General features: G+C 35.5%; 1 protein-coding gene across 3 annotated transcripts in view; it reads left to right on the top strand.

Moving 5' to 3' along the window:
• The window catches only part of Eps15 (epidermal growth factor receptor pathway substrate 15), a 141,618-nt gene that overhangs the window by 96,616 nt on the left and 24,208 nt on the right, over positions 1-20,794 (top strand). For all 3 annotated transcript variants that reach the window (XM_071617816.1, XM_027944955.2, XM_071617817.1), the window contains exons 17-21: positions 1,650-1,763; positions 1,948-2,038; positions 5,002-5,037; positions 6,144-6,280; positions 8,195-8,264. In XM_071617816.1, coding sequence (XP_071473917.1) covers positions 1,650-1,763; positions 1,948-2,038; positions 5,002-5,037; positions 6,144-6,280; positions 8,195-8,264 — 448 coding nt within the window. The remainder of the gene's footprint in view (positions 1-1,649; positions 1,764-1,947; positions 2,039-5,001; positions 5,038-6,143; positions 6,281-8,194; positions 8,265-20,794) is intronic.

The raw sequence follows: 20,794 nt of genomic DNA, 5'->3' as shown, positions 1-20,794 counted from the left end.
TATTAGCAAGAGGTAAGTCTCTCTCCTAGTGGGCATCTGCATTTTCTTAAATACTTTCTCAAAACACACATGTAATATGTTCTAGCCCAAACTTGCTGAAGTAGTTTCTGAAATGGAACCAGGTACGTGTATTTTCAAAACAAATTCTATGCATGATTTTGATGTGTGGACCAAACTGGAAAAAAATGACTTATAGATCATACCTGGCCAGAGGATAAGAAAATTAGCTTCATCTTGAAGCATTGTGGAATTTATCTTACTGCCATGAGTAACCATTGAAGAATTTAAAATGAGAATAAATTTACCTTTTAGAAATGGGAGAAGTGGAGAGTGGGGCTGAACACACAAAGGAGCTATTGAGAACCTGTGAGAGTTGTTTTAGCCTAAATTTAAGCAGTTACAGAAGGAATGGTGAGAAGATGACAAATTTAAGAGATATTAAAGATGTAAAACTTAGGGCTGGGAATGTGGCTCAAGCAGTAGCCCGCTAGCCTGGCATGTGCGGGTGCGCTGGGTTCGATCCTCAGCACCACATACAAATAAAGATGTTGTGTCCACCGAAAACTAAAAAAAAAAAAAAAAAATTAAAAAAATTCTCTCTCTCTCTCTCTCTCTAAAAAAAAAGATGTAAAACTTAGAGACTTCATTATATTTAGACAATGAAGTCATAGATACATGATTCAATATTCTTTTCAGCACGAAAGTCAGATTACTGGATTATCCTTTAAACACATCAAACTGTTGGTATTAGTAAGACTTTTTACTAATGATCTAAATCAAGAAAACAGTGGAGAGTTGTTGAAGAACTTTTAACCAGAAAGACCATTATAAGATTCGCATTTAGTTCTGCAATCTGTATATGGGGTAAAAATGGGAGCTCATAACCCACTTGAATCAAATTGTGAAATATGATATATCAAGAACTATGTAATGTTTTGAACAGCCAACAATAAAAAATAAAAAAAAAAAAAAAAGATTCGCATTTAGAACTCTTACTTTGGCTACTATAAAGGAGGGTAGATTGAAAGAGTACAATATTGGAGGCAGGAAGGCAGGTGGAAGGCTACTCCTACAGTCTGAATCATAGATGATGATTATATAATGAGTGATAGTGACTGTCTGGATGAAGAAAAGGAGAAAGAAGAATTTGAGAAAAAGAGGTAGAAAGAACAAGACTTGGACTCTTATTTTAGCTGAAGGATAACCAAAATAGGAAGTGGCTAAAGATGACCTGAACACTTCTGGCTTAAGTGACTTTGATGCTTGGTGACACCATTTTTCTTAGATTATAGGAGAAGAAATCATTCAGTGAGTATATTGTGTTTGTCTTTTTGTTGTTGTTTTTTAATAAAGTTTGAGTTTCCTTTGTTAGTTTTCTCTGCCAGGTAGAAAAGGACAATGTAGTCTGTAGCAGTAATATTTTATAAGTAGGGTGAAGGGTTCAATGGTAGAGCACTAACATAGTGAGGGCAAGGACCTGAATTTGATCCCTAGTGCCACTTCAAAAAAAAAAAAAAAAAAGTGTGTGAGTGTATATGAAATTTTATGTATTTACTAAATCATATAAATAAATATGTTAAAGTATATTAATATATAAAAAGTATGTATGCATATGTATGTGTATATTTGTTTGTTTGTTTATCTTGTAGACAAGAAGTAGTCCTGAAATATCACCTGATGTGATTGATGAAAATGAAGTGGTACCTGCATCTGTTAATGAAAAAGTTTGTCCTGAATTTGACAATGACAGACATGCAAAAGAGGTAAATAATTTTATATTTAAGTACTCTTATCACTAATGTGTTAAATGTTCTTTATGACTGAAAATATAATATTTGTTTTTGTAAAGCATGGGTATGATTTAAACATGCATTATTTTATTTTAAAATGTTCTATTTTAAAACCTTGGTTCCTAAAAATTTTTTTTTAATTTAAAATTATTTTTAGGAAGATCCATTTAAATCAGAATCAAGTTCACTGACAGGTCCAGTTGCAGATACAAACTTGGATTTTTTCCAATCTGATCCTTTTGTTGGCAGTAAGTATCATTTTGTTGTTGTTGTTGTAGTTGGACACAAAACCTTTATTTTATTTATTTATTTTTATGTGGTGCTGAGGATTGAGCCCAGTACCTCACACATAGGAGGCAAGCGCTCTATCACTGAGCCACAACCCCAGCTCCAAGTATCATTTTTTTTTAAATAGTTTTTACTTGTCAATGGATCTTATTTATTTATATGTGGTGCTGAGAATCGAACCTGTGCCTCATACATGCCAGGCAAGTGCTCTACCACTGAGCCATGTCCCCAGCCCCCCAAGCATCATTTTTTAATATTATAAGTTTAAGTTTACCCAAAAAGACTTTTTAATATGTAAACTATGTAAGAATTAGGACTTCATTGAGAGCATACTCATTATAAGAAAGTGAAAACAGAAACACTTACAGTCTTAAGTTTGCTAATATTTATCTGCCACAGGCATCTAAATCCAGGACTAAATCTTTGATTATGTCTTAGGGGTCCCTAATTAAGAGTATGTTTCTTGGGGTTGGGGTTTCTTGCCTGGCATGTGTGGGGCGCTGGGTTTGATTCTCAGCACCACATACAAAGAAATAAAATAAAAGTCTATCAACAACTAAAAAAAAAAGAGAGAGTATGTTTCTTTTTCAGAATAAGAACCAAAGGAAAAATGGTATAGGCAAGTAGTGGAGATTGTGGAGGTTGGACACTTTTTTTTTTTGGTACCTGGATTGAACCCGGTGGCATTTGACCACTGAGCCACATCCCCAGCCCTTTTTCTAATATTTGGTTTAGAGACAGGATCTCGCCAAGTTGCTTAGGGCCTCAGTAAGGCTGAGACTGACTTTGAACTCAAAATCCTTCTGCCTCAGCCACCGGAGTCACTGGTATTACAGGCATACGCCACCATACCGGGCTCAAGGGTAAGACATTCTGAAGTTAGCCAAGAATTAGTTGATATCAGTGTAAAGTACTTTAAATATCACTTGGGTCAAAGCTCTTTGACATTGTATTTTATTTCCAAAATTAACTTGTGAAACTGATTAGTTTGATTATTAGTTTTAAAGATGTGAAACTTAAGGCACAAAGGCAGAATAAATTACTTAAAGTTATATCAGAGATGAGCCCAGATACTAGAATTCTTTTTTGAGGGGTTGGAGGGTGTATATTGGGAGTGAACAGGAGTGCTTAACCACTGAGCCACATCTCCAGCCCCTTTTTTTTTTTTTTGTATTTTATTTAGGGACAGGATCTCACTGAGTTATTAGTTATTGCTAATTTGCTGAGGCTGCCTTTGAACTTGTGATCCTCCTGCCCCAGCTTCCACTGGGATTACAGGGTTGCACCACCATGCCCGGCTAGAACTCTTTTTTTAAAAACAGCTTTATTGATATGTGTATATATGTATATATGTGTGTGTGTGTGTGTGTGTGTATGTATGTATATATGTATAAATATATATAAAGTGTCAAAAGATTTAAAAGTTGTGCATTTAAAATGTACAGGGGTTGGGAGTGTGGTTTAGTGGCAAGAATGCTTGCCTAGTATGATCTAGGTCCTGGGTTTGATCCCCAGCATTGCAAAATATAAAGTGAAATAATAAAAACTTAATACATAATTTAATAGTTTTAGTATGTTTATGGTTTTATAATCATCCCCACAATCTAATTTTGGAAAAGTTTTTATCACTCTGTAAACTTCATACCTAATAACAGTCACTTCCTATCTCCCAACGCCCATACCTAATAGCAGTCACTTTCTATCTCCCAACGCCCAGCTCTATTGCAAAATGGACAAAATGATTTAAATAAACATTTCACTAAAGTAGATATACAAATAACCAATAAACACATAGAAAAATACCTAATACTAGTCAACCCCCAATAAGATATTGCTTTATACCTACTAGAATGCATATAATCAAAAGTATAGATAATAACAGGTGTTGACAAGGATATGGAGAAATTGCAACCCACATACACTACTGGTGGGACTGTAAAACTGTGCAGTCTCTTTGGAAAACAGTCTGACAGTTCCTTCACCAATTAAGCAGAATTACTAATTAAACAAAAATTATTGTATGAACCTATAATACACTCAGAAATGAAAACATATATATTCAAACAAAAATTTGTTCGCAAATGTTGACCATCAAATCTTTTTGCCCATTTTATATTTGGTTTGCCTTTTTGTTATTGATTTATGAGAGCTATACATATTCTAAATAATAATTCTCTTATGAAATATATGATTTGCAATATTTTCTTGGCATTCTATGTTGTCTGTTATGTTCTTCATGTGCTATTAAGCACAAAGATTCCTAAATTGGGTAAAGTTCAATTTATTTTTTTCTTCTTCCAAGAGTTTTATAGTTCTGTTAGATTTAGATTTTTTTTATATGATATGAGGTGTAGGGGTTGTGTTGTCCCCAAACTTTGTTGCAAAGACTGTTGTTTCTGCACTGTGTATTGTTGGTACTCTTGTCAGAAATCAAATGGCCATAAAAATAAGGGTTTTGCCTCTGGACTCTTCTCTCTCTCTCTCTCTCTCTCTCTCTCTCTCTCTCTCTCTCTCTCTCCTTTGCTTCAGTGAAGCTCAGTGTCTTCATTTCTGTAGATATTTTTTAGTAAAATTAATGCTGTTGTGCCCATCTTCCCCTTCATTTGTAACTTCTGCTTGTGATCAAGGTAAGTATAGTAGGTTCTGTTTCAAATTTGTCTCTTTTGAGGTGTATTTCAGTTCAGCCTTTATCTTTTATTTTTAAAAATTCTTTATTATTTTAAATATTTCCTAAGGTGAATGACATTCATAATTTTATTTGCTTGGAGGTAGAGTTATTGAAACTAACTTAGCTTTAAAAAATTTGACTTTTGTTTAACATGAAAGTTTTTTTAAGAGTTACCCTTTTTAAAAAAGTTATCCTTTAAGTAATGGTGCCACAAGAATAAATTTTGTTATTTTGATTTCTCCTTATTTTATCCAGGTGATCCTTTCAAGGATGATCCTTTTGGGAAAATTGGTCAGTACATTATTGCATTACATCTTAGCTTTAATTCAATTCTGCTTATTGTAGGCTTATTTTGTATTTAGGAGAGTTAACAATGTTGGAGAGTTATAGGAAATAAGCTTCTTATTTATTGAGTTGAAGCTGCTTTAAAGCCATAGTCTAAAATAAGATGCTGCATATGCCTGGCGTTTTCAGTAAGAGAGTCATAGGTTCTTGTGAATTTGCTTAATAAACTGTTAGCTGTACTGTGTGTGTGTGTGTGTGTGTGTGTGTGTATTTGTGGTGCTGGAGATCGAACCCATAACCTCACATATGCTAGGAGAACTATACCTCCAGTCCCAGTTTTACTTTTTAATAATCTTTAATATTGCTTTAAATACTATTGGCTCTAATCTCTCTAGCTAAAGATTAGATGAGCATAATGAATCTACATACTACAGGGTTAGAATATAATTTTATTTTCCTAAGATTATAGCCTATTCATTCGAATGGGGAAAAAGGAAACATCTTGAAGAATTACTCAGTATTGGACTTTTTTTTTTAAATTTTTATTGTTGGTTGTTCAAAACATTACATAGTTCTTGATATATCATATTTCACACTTTGATTCAAGTGGGTTATGAACTCCCATTTTTACCCCGTATACAGATTGCAGAATCACATCAATTACACATCCATTGATTTACATATTGCCATACTAGTGTCTGTTGTATTCTGCTGCCTTTTAGTATTGGACTTTTTAAGGTATTCTTTTTCTGGGATTTTTCATTAGAATAAAGCAATCTTGTTTACAGTTTAGTTTTGTTTCCTGAACCTGTTCCAAAGTATTGGCTGTTAGCTTTAAACTCAGAAAGGGATATATTTAAGTTTTTGTTGCTGTTTCCTTTAGTTATGGTAGCATAGAATAAGGGCACTTAATATTAGATCTCTTAAAATTATGTGCTAACTTTAAAAGTAGTTTAGTAGGTGAAAAGCTCTATATCTTATCACCTATTTTAGATTCTGCAAGACTTCAAAATGTCCTTTAATTAAGGCAGTTGTGATGCCTGTCTTCAGGTTATAGGAAGTTTACTGTAATGATGTTTTTAATTTATTTTATTTGTGCTTTATTTTCTTAGATCCATTTGGTGGTGATCCTTTCAAAGGTTCAGATCCATTTGCATCTGACTCTTTCTTCAAGCAGTCTTCTACTGATCCTTTTGCCACTTTAAGTAACGACCCTTTTAGTGCATCCAGCCAGAGCAATAATACATCAGTAAGTGGGAGGATTTAAAACTGTTAATTTGAGTGGATAACTATTGTCCTAAGTGAATTTCTTGAAATGTATAGTGATGAAAGAATCATCCCTTAGATTATTACTAATGGGTAATATAAGAATTTCTATCTCATCCAGAACCTTGGTGCATGCCTATAATTCCAGCTACTTGGATATCTAAGGTAGGAGGACTATTTGTTTGAGGCCAGTCAACTTAGCAATTCAAAAATAGAAAAATCAAAAGATCTGAGTAGATCAGAGGTAGAGTCCCCTGGATTTAATTCCCAGTTTTGAGGAGAAAATAAGAATTCTGTCTCATCTCAATCCATTTAGTTTTTGGTTCAGGTTTGTTATTCATAGTTTGATCAACCACTAACAATTGAGTATACTGACTTACAGTGTTCAAAAATTAAGTTCATCCTTGAGAAGGAGTCAAATTTTATCCCATTCAGGATATTAAAAATAAATAACTAGAAATCCAAAAACCAGTCTTAAGTAAATCTTGCCAGAAATATTTGGTATATTATTGAAAATTACTGTAAAAGGAACAATGGAGACATCTGGAATATTAATCTTGTATAGAAATATAAATTCCCACTAAATGTCAAGCTTTCTTGAGTATATACATATCTGCAATAACAACCACTATTTTAATAAGCATATACTATGACCCAAGTGTTTCTATGTGTTTCTCATTTATTATTTGTGATCTTCACATAAAAAGGTAGGTGTTGGTATCTCCATTTCAAAAATAAAATATGGGACTAAAAAAAAATACTAACTTAACGTGCCTAAGGTCATAGAGGTGAGTGCTTTATTATCTGATGACCTTTATATTATAGATATTTGAAAGTACTCAAAACGAAGTAACAAACCTCCTCCATGTATCTGTCACACAATTTCAATAGTTGTGGATGGACTGAGAGTTTTTTGCTTGTTTGTATCTTTCTTTTTATTTGGAGACTTAGTTTTTGAGACAGTAGTTTCATGTTGTACAAATAAACTGGACTGAGATAGGGGCAGTTGATTGACAGGTAAAATCCTCACCTCTTATATCCACTAATTGTGCAACTTGATTCCAAACTTTCACATAGTTTATTATCAAAAGCAGCAGTTTTCTTTTTAACGAAAGCTGTTTGTTTCCTCTGAGGCTCAGAATGCTAGAATTATTTTTAGGTAACAGTTAGGAAATAAAAACAAAGGATTTTATGATATGAAGTTCCAGGAAATCTATGAAAATTGTGTGCATCCTGAATAGACCATGATATCCTGAAGTAGAAAAAGAACATTAATGGAAAAACTGGTAAAATCCAAATAAAATCCATGCTTTATAGTTTTGTACCAATATTAATTCCCCAGTTTTAACAGATGTTCTATGATTATATGAAATAGTAACATTAGAGGATGCTAGGTGAAGGGTGTTTGGTAACTGTTATCTTTACAACTCTTCTGTCTGTTTAAATTATTTCAGAACAAATAGTTAAAATAGCTTGCAACTGTACAAGTAGCAATGCTATGAAGAAATGAGTACCACCAAAATCATGGTAATAATCACCTCAGCAGCGGAGGAATGGGGTTGTAATTAGGGAGGGGCACGTGACATCTTCTGAGGTGTTGGCAACTTCTTGGGAAATTATTACATGGATGTTCATCTAATACTTACTTATTAAACCATATGTACATTTCATGTACTCTTTGGAATGGATGTTGCACAGTTCAAGAATTAATTTAAAAATAATATGTATCATTTCCACTTAATAAGACTGAAGATCAGTAGGGGAAAACATTTGTTCCTAATATTTGTGTTCTTGAATTAATTTAGAATTTGTAAAGAATATTTTCTTGAGAGTTAAAGTTAAGTTTCAGCTATGAAATGTTGTATCTCTTAGTCATGGATTTGTGTAATTTGTTTAGGTAGAAACATTGAAGCACAATGATCCTTTTGCTCCTGGTGGGACAATTGTTATTGCAGCAAGTGATTCAGGTAAAGAAATAATTAATCAAATTTACAGACTATGAAACATTAATTACCCTTTAATATTTTTGTCTGTATATTTTTGGTCCAGTTAATTATGGATTTAAAATTATTGCACAGTTCTATCTAATTATAACCTACCAATAATAATAGTGTCAGTCATTTGTTTATCACTTTCTCCTTGTATTGTTCATTATCTCTGTTATTTCTAAGGTTAAAGATCTTTCTAGAATATATACTATAACCAATATTTGTAAAACCAATAATAATTTTTTGCTTTATAAAGATAGTGTTACTTAAGTCAGCATTGACTCTTATAGATGTTGGGCTAAGTGAAAAGATAGTGACTTCAAACAGATAATGAAAATTGTTTTACAAATGTGAAAAGATTCTGTTAATAATACAGAGAAAAGCTAAATGTTATTTTAGCATACAATCTTCATACTTTATTTGTATTATCTAATTTTTCATTTTTTTAATGACCTCTTAAGTAATAATTCCACTTCAAACATCTAGAAACTGAGGACCAGAAATATTAAGTAACTTGATTGAGATTATATAGTTCAACAGATTTGATCCAGGTAGACCAGCAGTTTACTAGATTCAAATCTAGGACTGATGGAGTTTAAAGCTTTTTTTAACTAAGTAACTCTGCTTCTTCCCCACTGTTTATTTAATAATAAAACAGATAAAAAAGCCAGCTAATGTGTAGCAGAGCAGGAAATTAAAGGAAAATAAACACAAACATGTTAATACTTCTATGTCATGCTGAAAGTAGGATGCTTTGCTTTTCTGTGTTGCTGAGTGCAACAAATTAAGAATTATGAGCATAGATAGATTAGTAGAAATGCCTTAAGAACTTGGATTTCTTATATTGAACAGATTATAATGAGATTTAGCACAGTGTGTTATTTGTTTCAAGGTTGAAAATTAACTCTCAATAGGAGTAGCGAGAGTGAGGAATATAAAAGGCAGATGTGTAGTAAACAGGATTTAATGTAATGTCAGGTATTGATTTAAACAATGTAGAACAAGAGCAAATGAAAATTCCAAAAGACTTGTAGTAATAGTGGTTAAATCATACCTTTTTAAAAACACATGTGCATCTTTTTTAGATCCTTATTATTAAATTGATGAATTAATATATTGCTAGGGATATTAGGTAATTTGAGAAGATAACTTAAGAGAATAAAAGGAGAATATAATTAACTCTTGATTGCCCACACTAAGGAAGTGGTAAGTGCCATGAGAGTTGATTAAACCTTTAAAGATGTAAAAGAAAGGAGGTCACATTAAGGGTAAATTTTGAGTGATTTCAAAGCCAAAGATGGCTTTTGTGGTATGCTTCGAAAGAATGGGCTAGAATTTTAGCAAGTAGATATGAAAAGAGATATTATGTGACACTAAGAGAGTAATCTGAACCAGGCTGGGAGACAGGAAATACAGGGCATGTTTGAAAATAAGAAAATAGACATTTTGACAAAGAGCTAGTTGATAGAGAAATAGTTAGGTAAAGTGATAGAGTAAATGACTATAGCCTAGGAGGGTTTATTGTTTTTAATCATAATAATAACTACCATTTATTGAGCACTTAAAGAGTTCCAACACTCCATGTGCTAACCATTTTCCTATACTTAATTCTAAGATGAGATAATGGGTATTATGTTTATTGTAAACAGCATACAAGGAAAATCAAGGTGTGGAGAGATAAAGTAATTTTCACAAGGTTAAAGAAGTAGTAGTAGTAGTAGTAGTAGTTGATGAATCCATATTCAAATGAGGTCTCTGGTTTTCCACCTGCCTCTACCTGTCTGTTTGGTCATTCTTTTTTTTTTTTTTAAATTGGTTGTTCAAAACATTACAAAGCTCTTGACATATCATATTTCATACATTAGATTCAAGTGGGTTATGAACTCCCATTTTTACCCCAAATACAGATTGCAGAAACACATCGGTTACACATCCACATTTTTACATAATGCCATATTAGTAACTGTTGTATTCTGCTACCTTTCCTATCCTCTACTATTCCCCCTCCCCTCCCCTCCCATCTTCTCTCTCTACCCCATCTACTGTAATTATATGTAATTTTGTATAACAATGAGGGTCTCCTTCCATTTCCATGCAATTTCCCTTTTCTCTCCCTTTCCCTCCCACCTCATGTCTCTGTTTAATGTTAATCTTTTCCTCCTGCTCTTCCTCCCTGCTCTGTTCTTAATTGCTCTCATTATATCAAAGAAGACATTTGGCATTTGTTTTTTAGGGATTGGCCAGCTTCACTTAGCATAATCTGCTCTAATGCCATCCATTTCCCTGCAAATTCCATGATTTTGTCATTTTTTAGTGCAGAGTAATACTCCATTGTATATAAATGCCACATTTTTTTTATCCATTCATCTACTGAAGGGCATCTGGGTTGGTTCCACAGTCTAGCTATTGTGAATTGTGCTGCTATGAACATCGATGTGGCAGTATCCCTGTAGTACGCTCTTTTAAGGTCTTCAGGGAATAGCCCGAGAAGGGCAATAGCTGGGTCAAATGGTGGTTCCATTCCCAGCTTTCCCAGGAATCTCCATACTGCTTTCCAAATTGGCCGCACCAGTTTGCAGTCCCACCAGCAATGTACAAGAGTACCCTTTTCCCCACATCCTCACCAGCACTTGTTGTTGTTTGACTTCATAATGGCTGCCAATCTTACTGGAGTGAGATGGTATCTTAGGGTGGTTTTGTTTGCATTTCTCTGACTGCTAGAGATGGTGAGCATTTTTTCATGTACTTGTTGATTGATTGTATGTCCTCGTCTGAGAAGTGTCTGTTCAGGTCCTTGGCCCATTTGTTGATTGGGTTATTTGTTATCTTATTGCTTAATTTTTTGAGTTCTTTGTATACTCTGGATATTAGGGCTCTATCTGAAGTGTGAGGAGTAAAGATTTGTTCCCAGGATGTAGGCTCCCTATTTACCTCTCTTATTGTTTCTCTTGCTGAGAAAAAACTTTTTAGTTTAAGTAAGTCCCATTTGTTGATTCTTGTTATTAACTCTTGTGCTATGGGTGTCCTATTAAGGAATTTGGAGCCTGACCCCACAATATGTAGATCGGAGCCAACTTTTTCTTCTATCAGACGCAGAGTCTCTGATTTGATATCAAGCTCCTTGATCCATTTTGAGTTAACTTCTTTTGTGCATGGTGAGAGAAGGGGATTCAGTTTCATTTTGTTGCATATGGATTTCCAGTTTTCCCAGCACCATTTGTTGAAGATGCTATCCTTCCTCCATTGCATGCTTTTAGCCCCTTTATCAAATATAAGATAGTTGTAACTTTGTGGATTAGTCTCTGTGTCCTCTATTCTGTGCCATTGGTCCACCCGCCTGTTTTGGTACCAGTACCATGCTGTTTTTGTTACTATTGCTCTGTAGTATAGTTTGAAATCTGGTATCACTATGCCACCTGATTCACACTTCCTGCTTAGAGTTGCTTTTGCTATTCCGGGTCTTTTATTTTTCCATATGAATTTCATGATTGCTTTATCTATTTCTACAAGAAATGCCATTGGAATTTTGATTGGCATTGCATTAAACCTATAGAGAACTTTTGGTAATATCGCCATTTCGATGATGTTAGTTCTGCCTATCCATGAACAGGGTATATTTTTCCATCTTCTAAGATCTTCTTCTATTTTTCTCTTTAGGGTTCTGTAGTTTTCATTGTATAAATCTTTCACCTCTTTTGTTAGGTTGATCCCCAAGTATTTTATTTTTTTTGAGGATATTATGAATGGGGTGTTTTTCCTCATTTCCGTTTCAGAAGTTTTGTCGCTGATATACAGAAATCCCTTTGATTTATGTGTGTTCATTTTATATCCTGCCACTTTGCTGAATTCATTTATTAGTTCTAGTAGTTTCTTTGTAGACCCTTTTGGGTCTTCTAGGTATAGAATCATGTCACTCGTAAATATTGATAATTTAAGTTCTTCTTTTCCTATTTTTATGCCTTTAATTTCGTTCGTCTGTCTAATTGCTCTGGCCAGTGTTTCGAGAACTATATTGAATAGAAGTGGTGATAGAGGGCATCCCTGTCTTGTTCCAGATTTTAGAGGGAATGCCTTCCATTTTTCTCCATTCAGAATGATACTAGCCTGAGGCTTAGCATAGATAGCTTTTACAATGTCGAGGTAAGTTCCTGTTATCCCTAGTTTTTCTAATGTTTTGAACATAAAGGGATGCTGCACTTTGTCGAATGCTTTTTCTGCGTCTATCGAGATGATCATATGGTTCTTATCTTTGAGTCTATTGATGTGGTGAATAACATTTATTGATTTCCGTATATTGAACCATCCTTGCATCCCAGGGATGAATCCTACTTGATCATGGTGCACAATTTTTTTGATGTGTTTTTGTATCCGATTCGCCAGAATTTTATTGAGGATTTTTGCATCTAGGTTCATTAGAGATATTGGTCTGTAGTTTTCTTTCTTTGAGGTGTCTTTGTCTGGTTTCAGAATCAGGGTGATTGTTGGCCTCATAGAATGAATTTGGAAGAGCTCCCTCTTTTTTTGTTTCCTGAAATAACTTGAAAAGTATTGGTATTAATTCTTCTTTAAAGGTTTTGTAAAACTCCGCTGTATACCCATCCGGTCCTGGGCTTTTCTTGGTTGGTAGTCTTTTGATTGCTTCTTCTATTTTATCCATTGATATTGGTCTGTTCAAATTGTGTGTATCCTCCTGACTCAGTCTGGGCAAATCATATGACTTAAGAAATTTATCGATGTCTTCACTGTCTTCTTTCTGTAGCATCTGTTGTGATATTGCCTTTTTCATCCCGTATGTTAGTAATTTGAGTTCTCTCTTCTTCTCTTCGTTAGCATGGCTAAGGGTCTGTCGATCTTATTTATTTTTTCGAAGAACCAACTTTTTAGTTTTGTCAATTTTTTCAATAGTTTCTTTTGTTTCAATTTCATTGATTTCCGCTCTGATTTTAATTATTTCTTGCCTTCTGCTACATTTGCTGTTGTTTTGCTCTTACTTTTCTAGGGCTTTGAGATGAAGTGTGAGCTCATTTATTTGTTGTTTTTTTCTTTTTTTGAAGAATGACCTCCAGGCAATGAATTTCCCTCTTAAAACTGCTTTCATTGTGTCCCATAGATTCCGATATGTTGTGTCTGTATTTTCATTTATCTCTAAGAATTTTTTGATTTCCTCCTTTATGTCTTCTGTAACCCATTGATCATTCAGTAACATATTGTTCATTTTCCATGTGATGTAGGATTTTTCCTTCCTTCTTTTATCATTGATTTCCAGTTTCATTCCATTATGATCAGATAAAATGCATGGTATTATTTCCATCCCTTTATATTTACTGAGGGTTGCCCTATGGCATAATATATGGTCTATTTTTGAGAAGGATCCATGTGCTACTGAGAAAAAAGTATATCCACTTGATGATGGTTGATATATTCTAAATATGTCAGTTAAGTCTAAGTTATTGATTGTGATATTGAGTTCTGTAGTTTTTTTATTCAACTTTTGTTTGGAGGATCTGTCCAATGGTGAGAGAGGTGTGTTGAAGTCACCCATAATTATTGTGTTGTGGTCTGTTTGATTCTTGAACTTGAGGAGAGTTTTGTTTTATGAACGTCGCAGCACCCTTATTTGGTGCATAAATATTGATGATTGTTATGTCTTGTTGGTGAATGGTTCCTTTTAACAGTATATAATGTCCTTCCTTATCCCTTTTGATTAACTTAGTCTTGAAGTCGATTTTATTCGATATGAGGATGGCCACCCCTGCTTGCTTACGAGGACCGTGTGCATGGTATATTTTTTCCCAACCTTTCACCTTCAGCCTGTGTATGTCTTTTCCAATCAGATGTGTCTCCTGGAGGCAACATATTGTTGGATTTGTTTTTTTAATCCATGTTACCAGCCTATGTCGCTTTATTGGAGAGTTTAAGCCATTAACGTTTAGAGTTACTATTGATATATGGTTTGTACTTCCAGCCATGTTTGATTATTTATCTTTTTTTTTTTTAATTTAGTTTGTTTCTCCATGATTTGCTTTCCCCCCACCCTCTGTCTTTACTGAGGTACTTCCCACTGTTGGTTTTGGTTATTGTTTTTCATTTCTTCCTCGTGTAGTGTTTTGCTCAAGATGCTTTGCAGTGCTGGTTTTCTGGCTGCAAATTCTTTTAACTTTTGTTTATCATGAAAGATTTTTATTTTGTTGTTGTACCTGAAGCTTAATTTTGCTGGATACAAAATTCTTGGTTGGCATCCATTGTCTTTCAGTGTTTGAAATACGTTGTTCCAGGATCTTCTCGCTTTCAGCATGTGTGATGAAAAATCCGTTGTTAACCTTATTGGTTTACCCCTGAATGTAATCTGCCTCCCTTCTCTTGTAGCTTTTAATATTTTCTCTTTGTTCTGTATATTGAATATCTTCATAACAATGTGTCTTGGTGTTGGTCTACTGTGATTTTGTATGCTCGGTGTCCTGTATGCATCGACAATTTGTATATCCGTTTCCTTTTTTATTTCTGGAAAGTTTTCTATAATTATTTCATTCAGCAGGTTGCACATTCCCTTGGTTTTAACCTCTATACCTTCCTCTATCCCGATGACTCTTAAGTTTGGTTTTTTTATGTTATCCCATATCTCTTGGATGTTTTTCTCGTGATTTTTTACCAGCCTTTCTGAGTTGGCTAGACTCTTTTCAAGATGATATATTTTGTCTTCATTATCTGACGTTCTGGCTTCTACTTGCTCCACTCTGTTAGTGATACTCTCATTTGAGTTTTTAATTTGGTTTATAGTTTCCTTCATTTCTAGAATTATTGTTTGATTTTTTTATAATCTCTATCTCCTGATAAAGATGCTTATTTGCTTCTTTTATCTGTTTATGTAATTCATTTTCAATGTGTTCTTTCACTGTTTGAATTTGCTGTCTCATATCCTCTTTAAGATTCCATTCCATCTGTCTAAGGTATTCCTTGAGTTCTTTATTTGGCCATTTTTCTGATGCCTCTAGGTCCTCCTGAATATTTAGGCTGTCCTGCATTGTTTGTACTCCTTTTCTTCCTTGCTTTTTCATGCTGCTCATGTTACTTCTTGTTCTGTTTGACTGCTGAGTTACTGTTTACTCCTATAAATTTATTTGATGCTTGGGAGAAAAGGTATTAGAAGGGAAGAGAAGAAGTCACTAAAGAGAATGAGAGTAAGCAGGTAGAATTCAAGGAAGGGGGAATAAGGAAATTGAAAAGAAATGAAAAGACAAAAGAAAAAAAATAGAAAAGAAAAAAATTTTTTTTAAATAATCAAAAAAAATAAAAATTAAAATTAAAAAAATAATAAAAAATATTTTTTAAAAATTTTAAAAATTAAAATGAAAAAAAAAACAAATAAAAAAAATTTAATAAATGCAATCTTAGAGTTTGATTAACTTCTCTTCCAGTAGGTGGAGTTGTGCCCACTGGGCCAAGCTTCTCCTCTCAATACGCGGGAACCAATCACTGTGCAGTAGCTCCTCCTCCCAGACTGGGCGGGTCTCCAATCCTGAGTGCCTAGGGCCTTCTCTTGTGTCTAGTCACTTCCCCACTTTTCCTCAAGTCAGGCCCCGCTCACCGGTGACGCTCACCACAATACTGGTTACATGCCAGGTCTGCTGCTCCCAGGAGCCCTATTTTCTTGAATGACTGGGCACACTCTCCCCATTTGCCATTCCCTCAGACCCTAAGTTTGTGGAGCTTGGGGCTGAGAGCCCTCAGCGAATTTTGCTTGCCCTCCAGTAGCCACGCCCCCGGTAGCTGGTGCAAGAGACCTCAGTTGTCAGCACTGGTGGGAGCGGTAGCCGGGTGTTCCGCGCTACTCCTGATTCCCTCATTCTGACTATCGCGCTCACTGGAGAGCTGGGAGGGGCCCTTAAGATTTCCCTGCTGTGTGGAGAGGAAGGGCTAGGGGGTTACACATCTGTCGCTGCCGGTTTCAATGAAGTTATCTCCTCCGCCGCATTCTGGTGACGTCAGTTCTCTGCCATGGTGGTATCCCATGCAAATGGCGACAGTTCGTTCCCTTTGCCGGGTGACCGATGCAACGGGTGGGTCCTGACCGGCTCTCCCAAGCCCCGTCTCAATCCTGTGGCCACTACCTATGAAGGCTCGGTTGGTATTAACCACCGCAGGTTCAGAAGGGCCGACCAGTTGTTTCAGTGGGATCGTTTAGTGCTGAGTCACAGCGGTTTGTCTCTCCTGGGCTCCAAAAAAATGGATCTGGCTGATCGTGGACAGAATCCTCAGAAGCCATAAACCAAAAATCCTCTCCTCCTCTAAGTTGTCCTTCTAAGGCATTTGTGGTCACAGTGACGAAAAGTCAACTACCACACACCTTCTCTCTTCTGGGAGAGCTCCTGGACCCCTGTGCAGTAGTATCCTCAGATCACCTAGGGGAAACCCAGCCACCGAGGCCTGGATCCCCTGGGCAGGCCACTGAGGTGTGTGTTCTGGTCATTCTTCTTCAGTTTCCTTTGCTGAGACTTCCTGTTTTCCCATCATTTTAATGTTGTGTTGTCCCAGGTCTTAGTCCCTGACGTCTTTTCTTTTTCTTTTGTCTATACTCCCCTGGGAGAGTTTCATAGCTTCAAATACTATTTATATGCTGATTTGTTTCTCTAGCCACATCTCTTTCCAGAACTCCAGGCTCCTTTATCCAACTACCTATTTGACATTTCAACTTGAATATCTGATAAGTACATCTAATACAATATGTCTAACATCAAATACCTAATCTTTCACAAACATGCTTCTCTTGGTGCCTTCCCTGTCTTTGTTTATAGCAACTTCATTTTTAATGTTTTCCACATCTAAACATCTGACCACATGATGATCTCTATTAACTTTAATAAATCTTGATTCAGATACTACCTTTTCGTTGAAGCTTCCTTTGGCCGCCTTTTCTAACATTTACAAGTATACTGTCCTTCTCAGTACTTGCACATTACCATTCTCTACTGTTTTCTACTTTCATCATGACATACTTTCTAGCATACCATGTACGTTGTTTTCTATTCCCTCCTACTACTAGAATTTAAGCTCCATAAGGAACTGGAATCTTTGTTTTCACTGGTACATTTCTTTTTTTTTTTTTTTTTTTTATGTTCTATATTAATCTATTTATATAAAGTAAAAAAAAAATCAATCTGTTGTGTTGGAATCAGAACTATAATCAGTATAGGGAAGGGGCTAGTGACCTGAAGGAGCCAGGAGCAGGCTTGGAGAAAGCTATAGTGCTCAGTTACCGCATTTTATTGCTGAGCCACATCTCCATCCCTTTTTTGCTTTTTATTTATTTTTTTTTATTTTATTTTTTTTTTTTTTAATTTTTTATTGTTGGCTGTTCAAAACATTACATAGTTCTTGATATATCATATTTCACAATTTGATTCAAGTGGGTTATGAGCTCCCATTTTTACCCCATATACAGATTGCAGAATCACGTCAGTTACACATCCATTGATTTACATATTGCCATACTAGTGTCTGTTGTATTCTGCTGTCTTTCCTATCCTCTACTATCCCCCCTCCCCTCCCCTCCCCTCCCCTCCCCTCTTCTCTCTCTGCCCCCTTTACTGACATTCGTTTGTCCCCCTTGTATTATTTTTCCCCTTCCCCTCACTTCCTCTTGTATGTACTTTTGTATACCTCTGAGGGTCTCCTTCCATTTCCATGCATTTTCCCTTCTCTCTCCCTTTCCCTCCCACCTCTCATCCCTGTTTAATGTTAATCTTCTTCTCATGCTCTTCGACCCTACTCTGTTCTTAGCTACTCTCCTTATATCAAAGAAGACATTTGACATTTGTTTTTTAGGGATTGGCTAGCTTCACTTAGCATAATCTGCTCTAATGCCATCCATTTCCCTGTAAATTCTATGATTTTGTCATTTTTTAATGCAGAGTAATACTCCATTGTGTATAAATGCCACATTTTTTTTATCCATTCATCCATTGAAGGGCATCTAGGTTGGTTCCACAGTCTAGCTATTGTGAATTGTGCTGCTATGAACATCGATGTAGCAGTGTCCCTGTAGCATGCTCTTTTTAGGTCTTTAGGGAATAGACCGAGAAGGGGAATAGCTGGGTCAAATGGTGGCTCCATTCCCAGCTTTCCAAGAAATCTCCATACTGCTTTCCAAATTGGCTGCACCAATTTGCAGTCCCACCAGCAATGTACTAGTGTACCCTTTTCCCCACATCCTCGCCAGCACTTGTTGTTGTTTGACTTCATAATGGCTGCCAATCTAACTGGAGTGAGATGGTATCTTAGGGTGGTTTTGATTTGCATTTCTCTGACTGCTAGAGATGGTGAGCATTTTTTCATGTACTTGTTGATTGACTGTATGTCCTCCTCTGAGAAGTGTCTGTTCAGGTCCTTGGCCCATTTGTTGATTGGGTTGTTTGTTCTCTTATTGTCTAATTTTTTGAGCTCTTTGTATACTCTGGATATTAGGGCTCTATCTGAAGTGTGAGGAGTAAAGATTTGTTCCCAGGATGTAGGCTCTCTATTTACCTCTCTTATTGTATCTTTTGCTGAGAAAAAACTTTTTAGTTTGAGTAAGTCCCATTTGTTGATTCTAGTTATTAACTTTTGTGCTATGGGTGTCCTATTGAGGAATTTGGAGCCCGACCCCACCGACTGTAGATCGTAGCCAACTTTTTCTTCTATCAGACGGCGCGTCTCTGATTTGATATCAAGCTCCTTGATCCATTTTGAATTCACTTTTGTGCATGGCGAGAGAAAGGGATTCAGTTTCATTTTGTTGCATATGGATTTCCAGTTTTCCCAGCACCATTTGTTGAAGATGCTATCCTTCCTCCAATGCATGCTTTTAGACCCTTTATCAAATATAAGATAGTTGTAGTTTTGTGGATTGGTTTCTGTGTCCTCTATTCTGTACCATTGGTCCACCCGCCTGTTTTGGTACCAGTACCATGCTGTTTTTGTTACTATTGCTCTGTAATATAGTTTGAAGTCTGGTATCGCTATACCGCCTGATTCACACTTCCTGCTTAGCATTGTTTTTGCTATTCTGGGTCTTTTATTTTTCCATATGAATTTCATGATTGCTTTCTCTATTTCTACAAGAAATGCCGTTGGGATTTTGATTGGCATTGCATTAAACCTATAGAGAACTTTTGGTAATATCGCCGTTTTGATGATGTTAGTTCTGCCTATCCATGAACAGGGTATATTTTTCCATCTTCTAAGATCTTCTTCTATTTCTCCCTTTAGGGTTCTGTAGTTTTCATTGTATAAGTCTTTCACCTCTTTTGTTAGGTTGATTCCCAAGTATTTTATTTTTTTTGAAGATATTGTGAATGGAGTGGTTGTCCTCATTTCCATTTCAGAGGATTTGTCGCTGATATACAGGAATGCCTTTGATTTATGCGTGTTGATTTTATATCCTGCCACTTTGCTGAATTCATTTATTAGCTCTAATAGTTTCTTTGTAGACCCTTTTGGGTCTGCTAGGTATAGAATCATGTCATCTGCAAATAGTGATAATTTAAGTTCTTCTTTTCCTATTTTGATGCCTTTAATTTCTTTCGTCTGTCTAATTGCTCTGGCCAGTGTTTCGAGAACTATGTTGAACAGAAGTGGTGAGAGAGGGCATCCCTGTCTTGTTCCAGATTTTAGAGGGAATGCCTTCAATTTTTCTCCATTCAGAATGATGCTAGCCTGAGGCTTAGCATAGATTGCTTTTACAATATTGAGGTATGTTCCTGTTATCCCTAGTTTTTCTAGAGTTTTGAACATAAAGGGATGCTGTACTTTGTCGAATGCTTTTTCCGCATCTATCGAGATGATCATATGGTTCTTATTTTTAAGTCTATTGATGTGGTGAATAACATTTATTGATTTCCTTATATTGAACCAGCCTTGCATCCCAGGGATGAATCCTACTTGATCATGGTGCACAATTTTTTTGATGTGCCTTTGTATCCGAGTGGCCAGAATTTTATTGAGGATTTTTGCATCTAGGTTCATTAGAGATATTGGTCTGTAGTTTTCTTTCTTTGAAGTGTCTTTGTCTGGTTTAGGTATCAGGGTGATGTTGGCCTCGTAGAATGAATTTGGAAGTTCTCCCTCTTTTTCTATTTCCCGAAGTAGCTTGAAAAGTATTGGTATTAGTTCCTCTTTAAAGGTTTTGTAAAACTCTGCTGTATACCCATCCGGTCCTGGGCTTTTCTTAGTTGGTAGTCTTTTGATGGTTTCTTCTATTTCCTCAATTGATATTGGTCTGTTTAGGTTGTCTATATCCTCCTGACTCAATCTGGGCAGATCATATGACTTAAGAAATTTATCTATGCCTTCACTATCTTCTAATTTATTGGAGTATAAGGATTCAAAATAATTTTTGATTATCTTCTGTATTTCTGAAGTGTCTGTTGTGATATTGCCTCTTTCATCCCGTATGTTAGTGATTTGAGTTCTCTCTCTTCTTCTCTTCGCTAGCATGGCTAAGGGTCTGTCGATTTTGTTTATTTTTTCAAAGA

The sequence above is a fragment of the Marmota flaviventris genome, chromosome 10 (assembly GCF_047511675.1).
Source record: "Marmota flaviventris isolate mMarFla1 chromosome 10, mMarFla1.hap1, whole genome shotgun sequence".
Lineage (NCBI taxonomy): Eukaryota > Metazoa > Chordata > Mammalia > Rodentia > Sciuridae > Marmota > Marmota flaviventris.
Note: the sequence above shows the minus strand (reverse complement) of the source record. Positions and strands in the feature narration are given on the sequence as shown.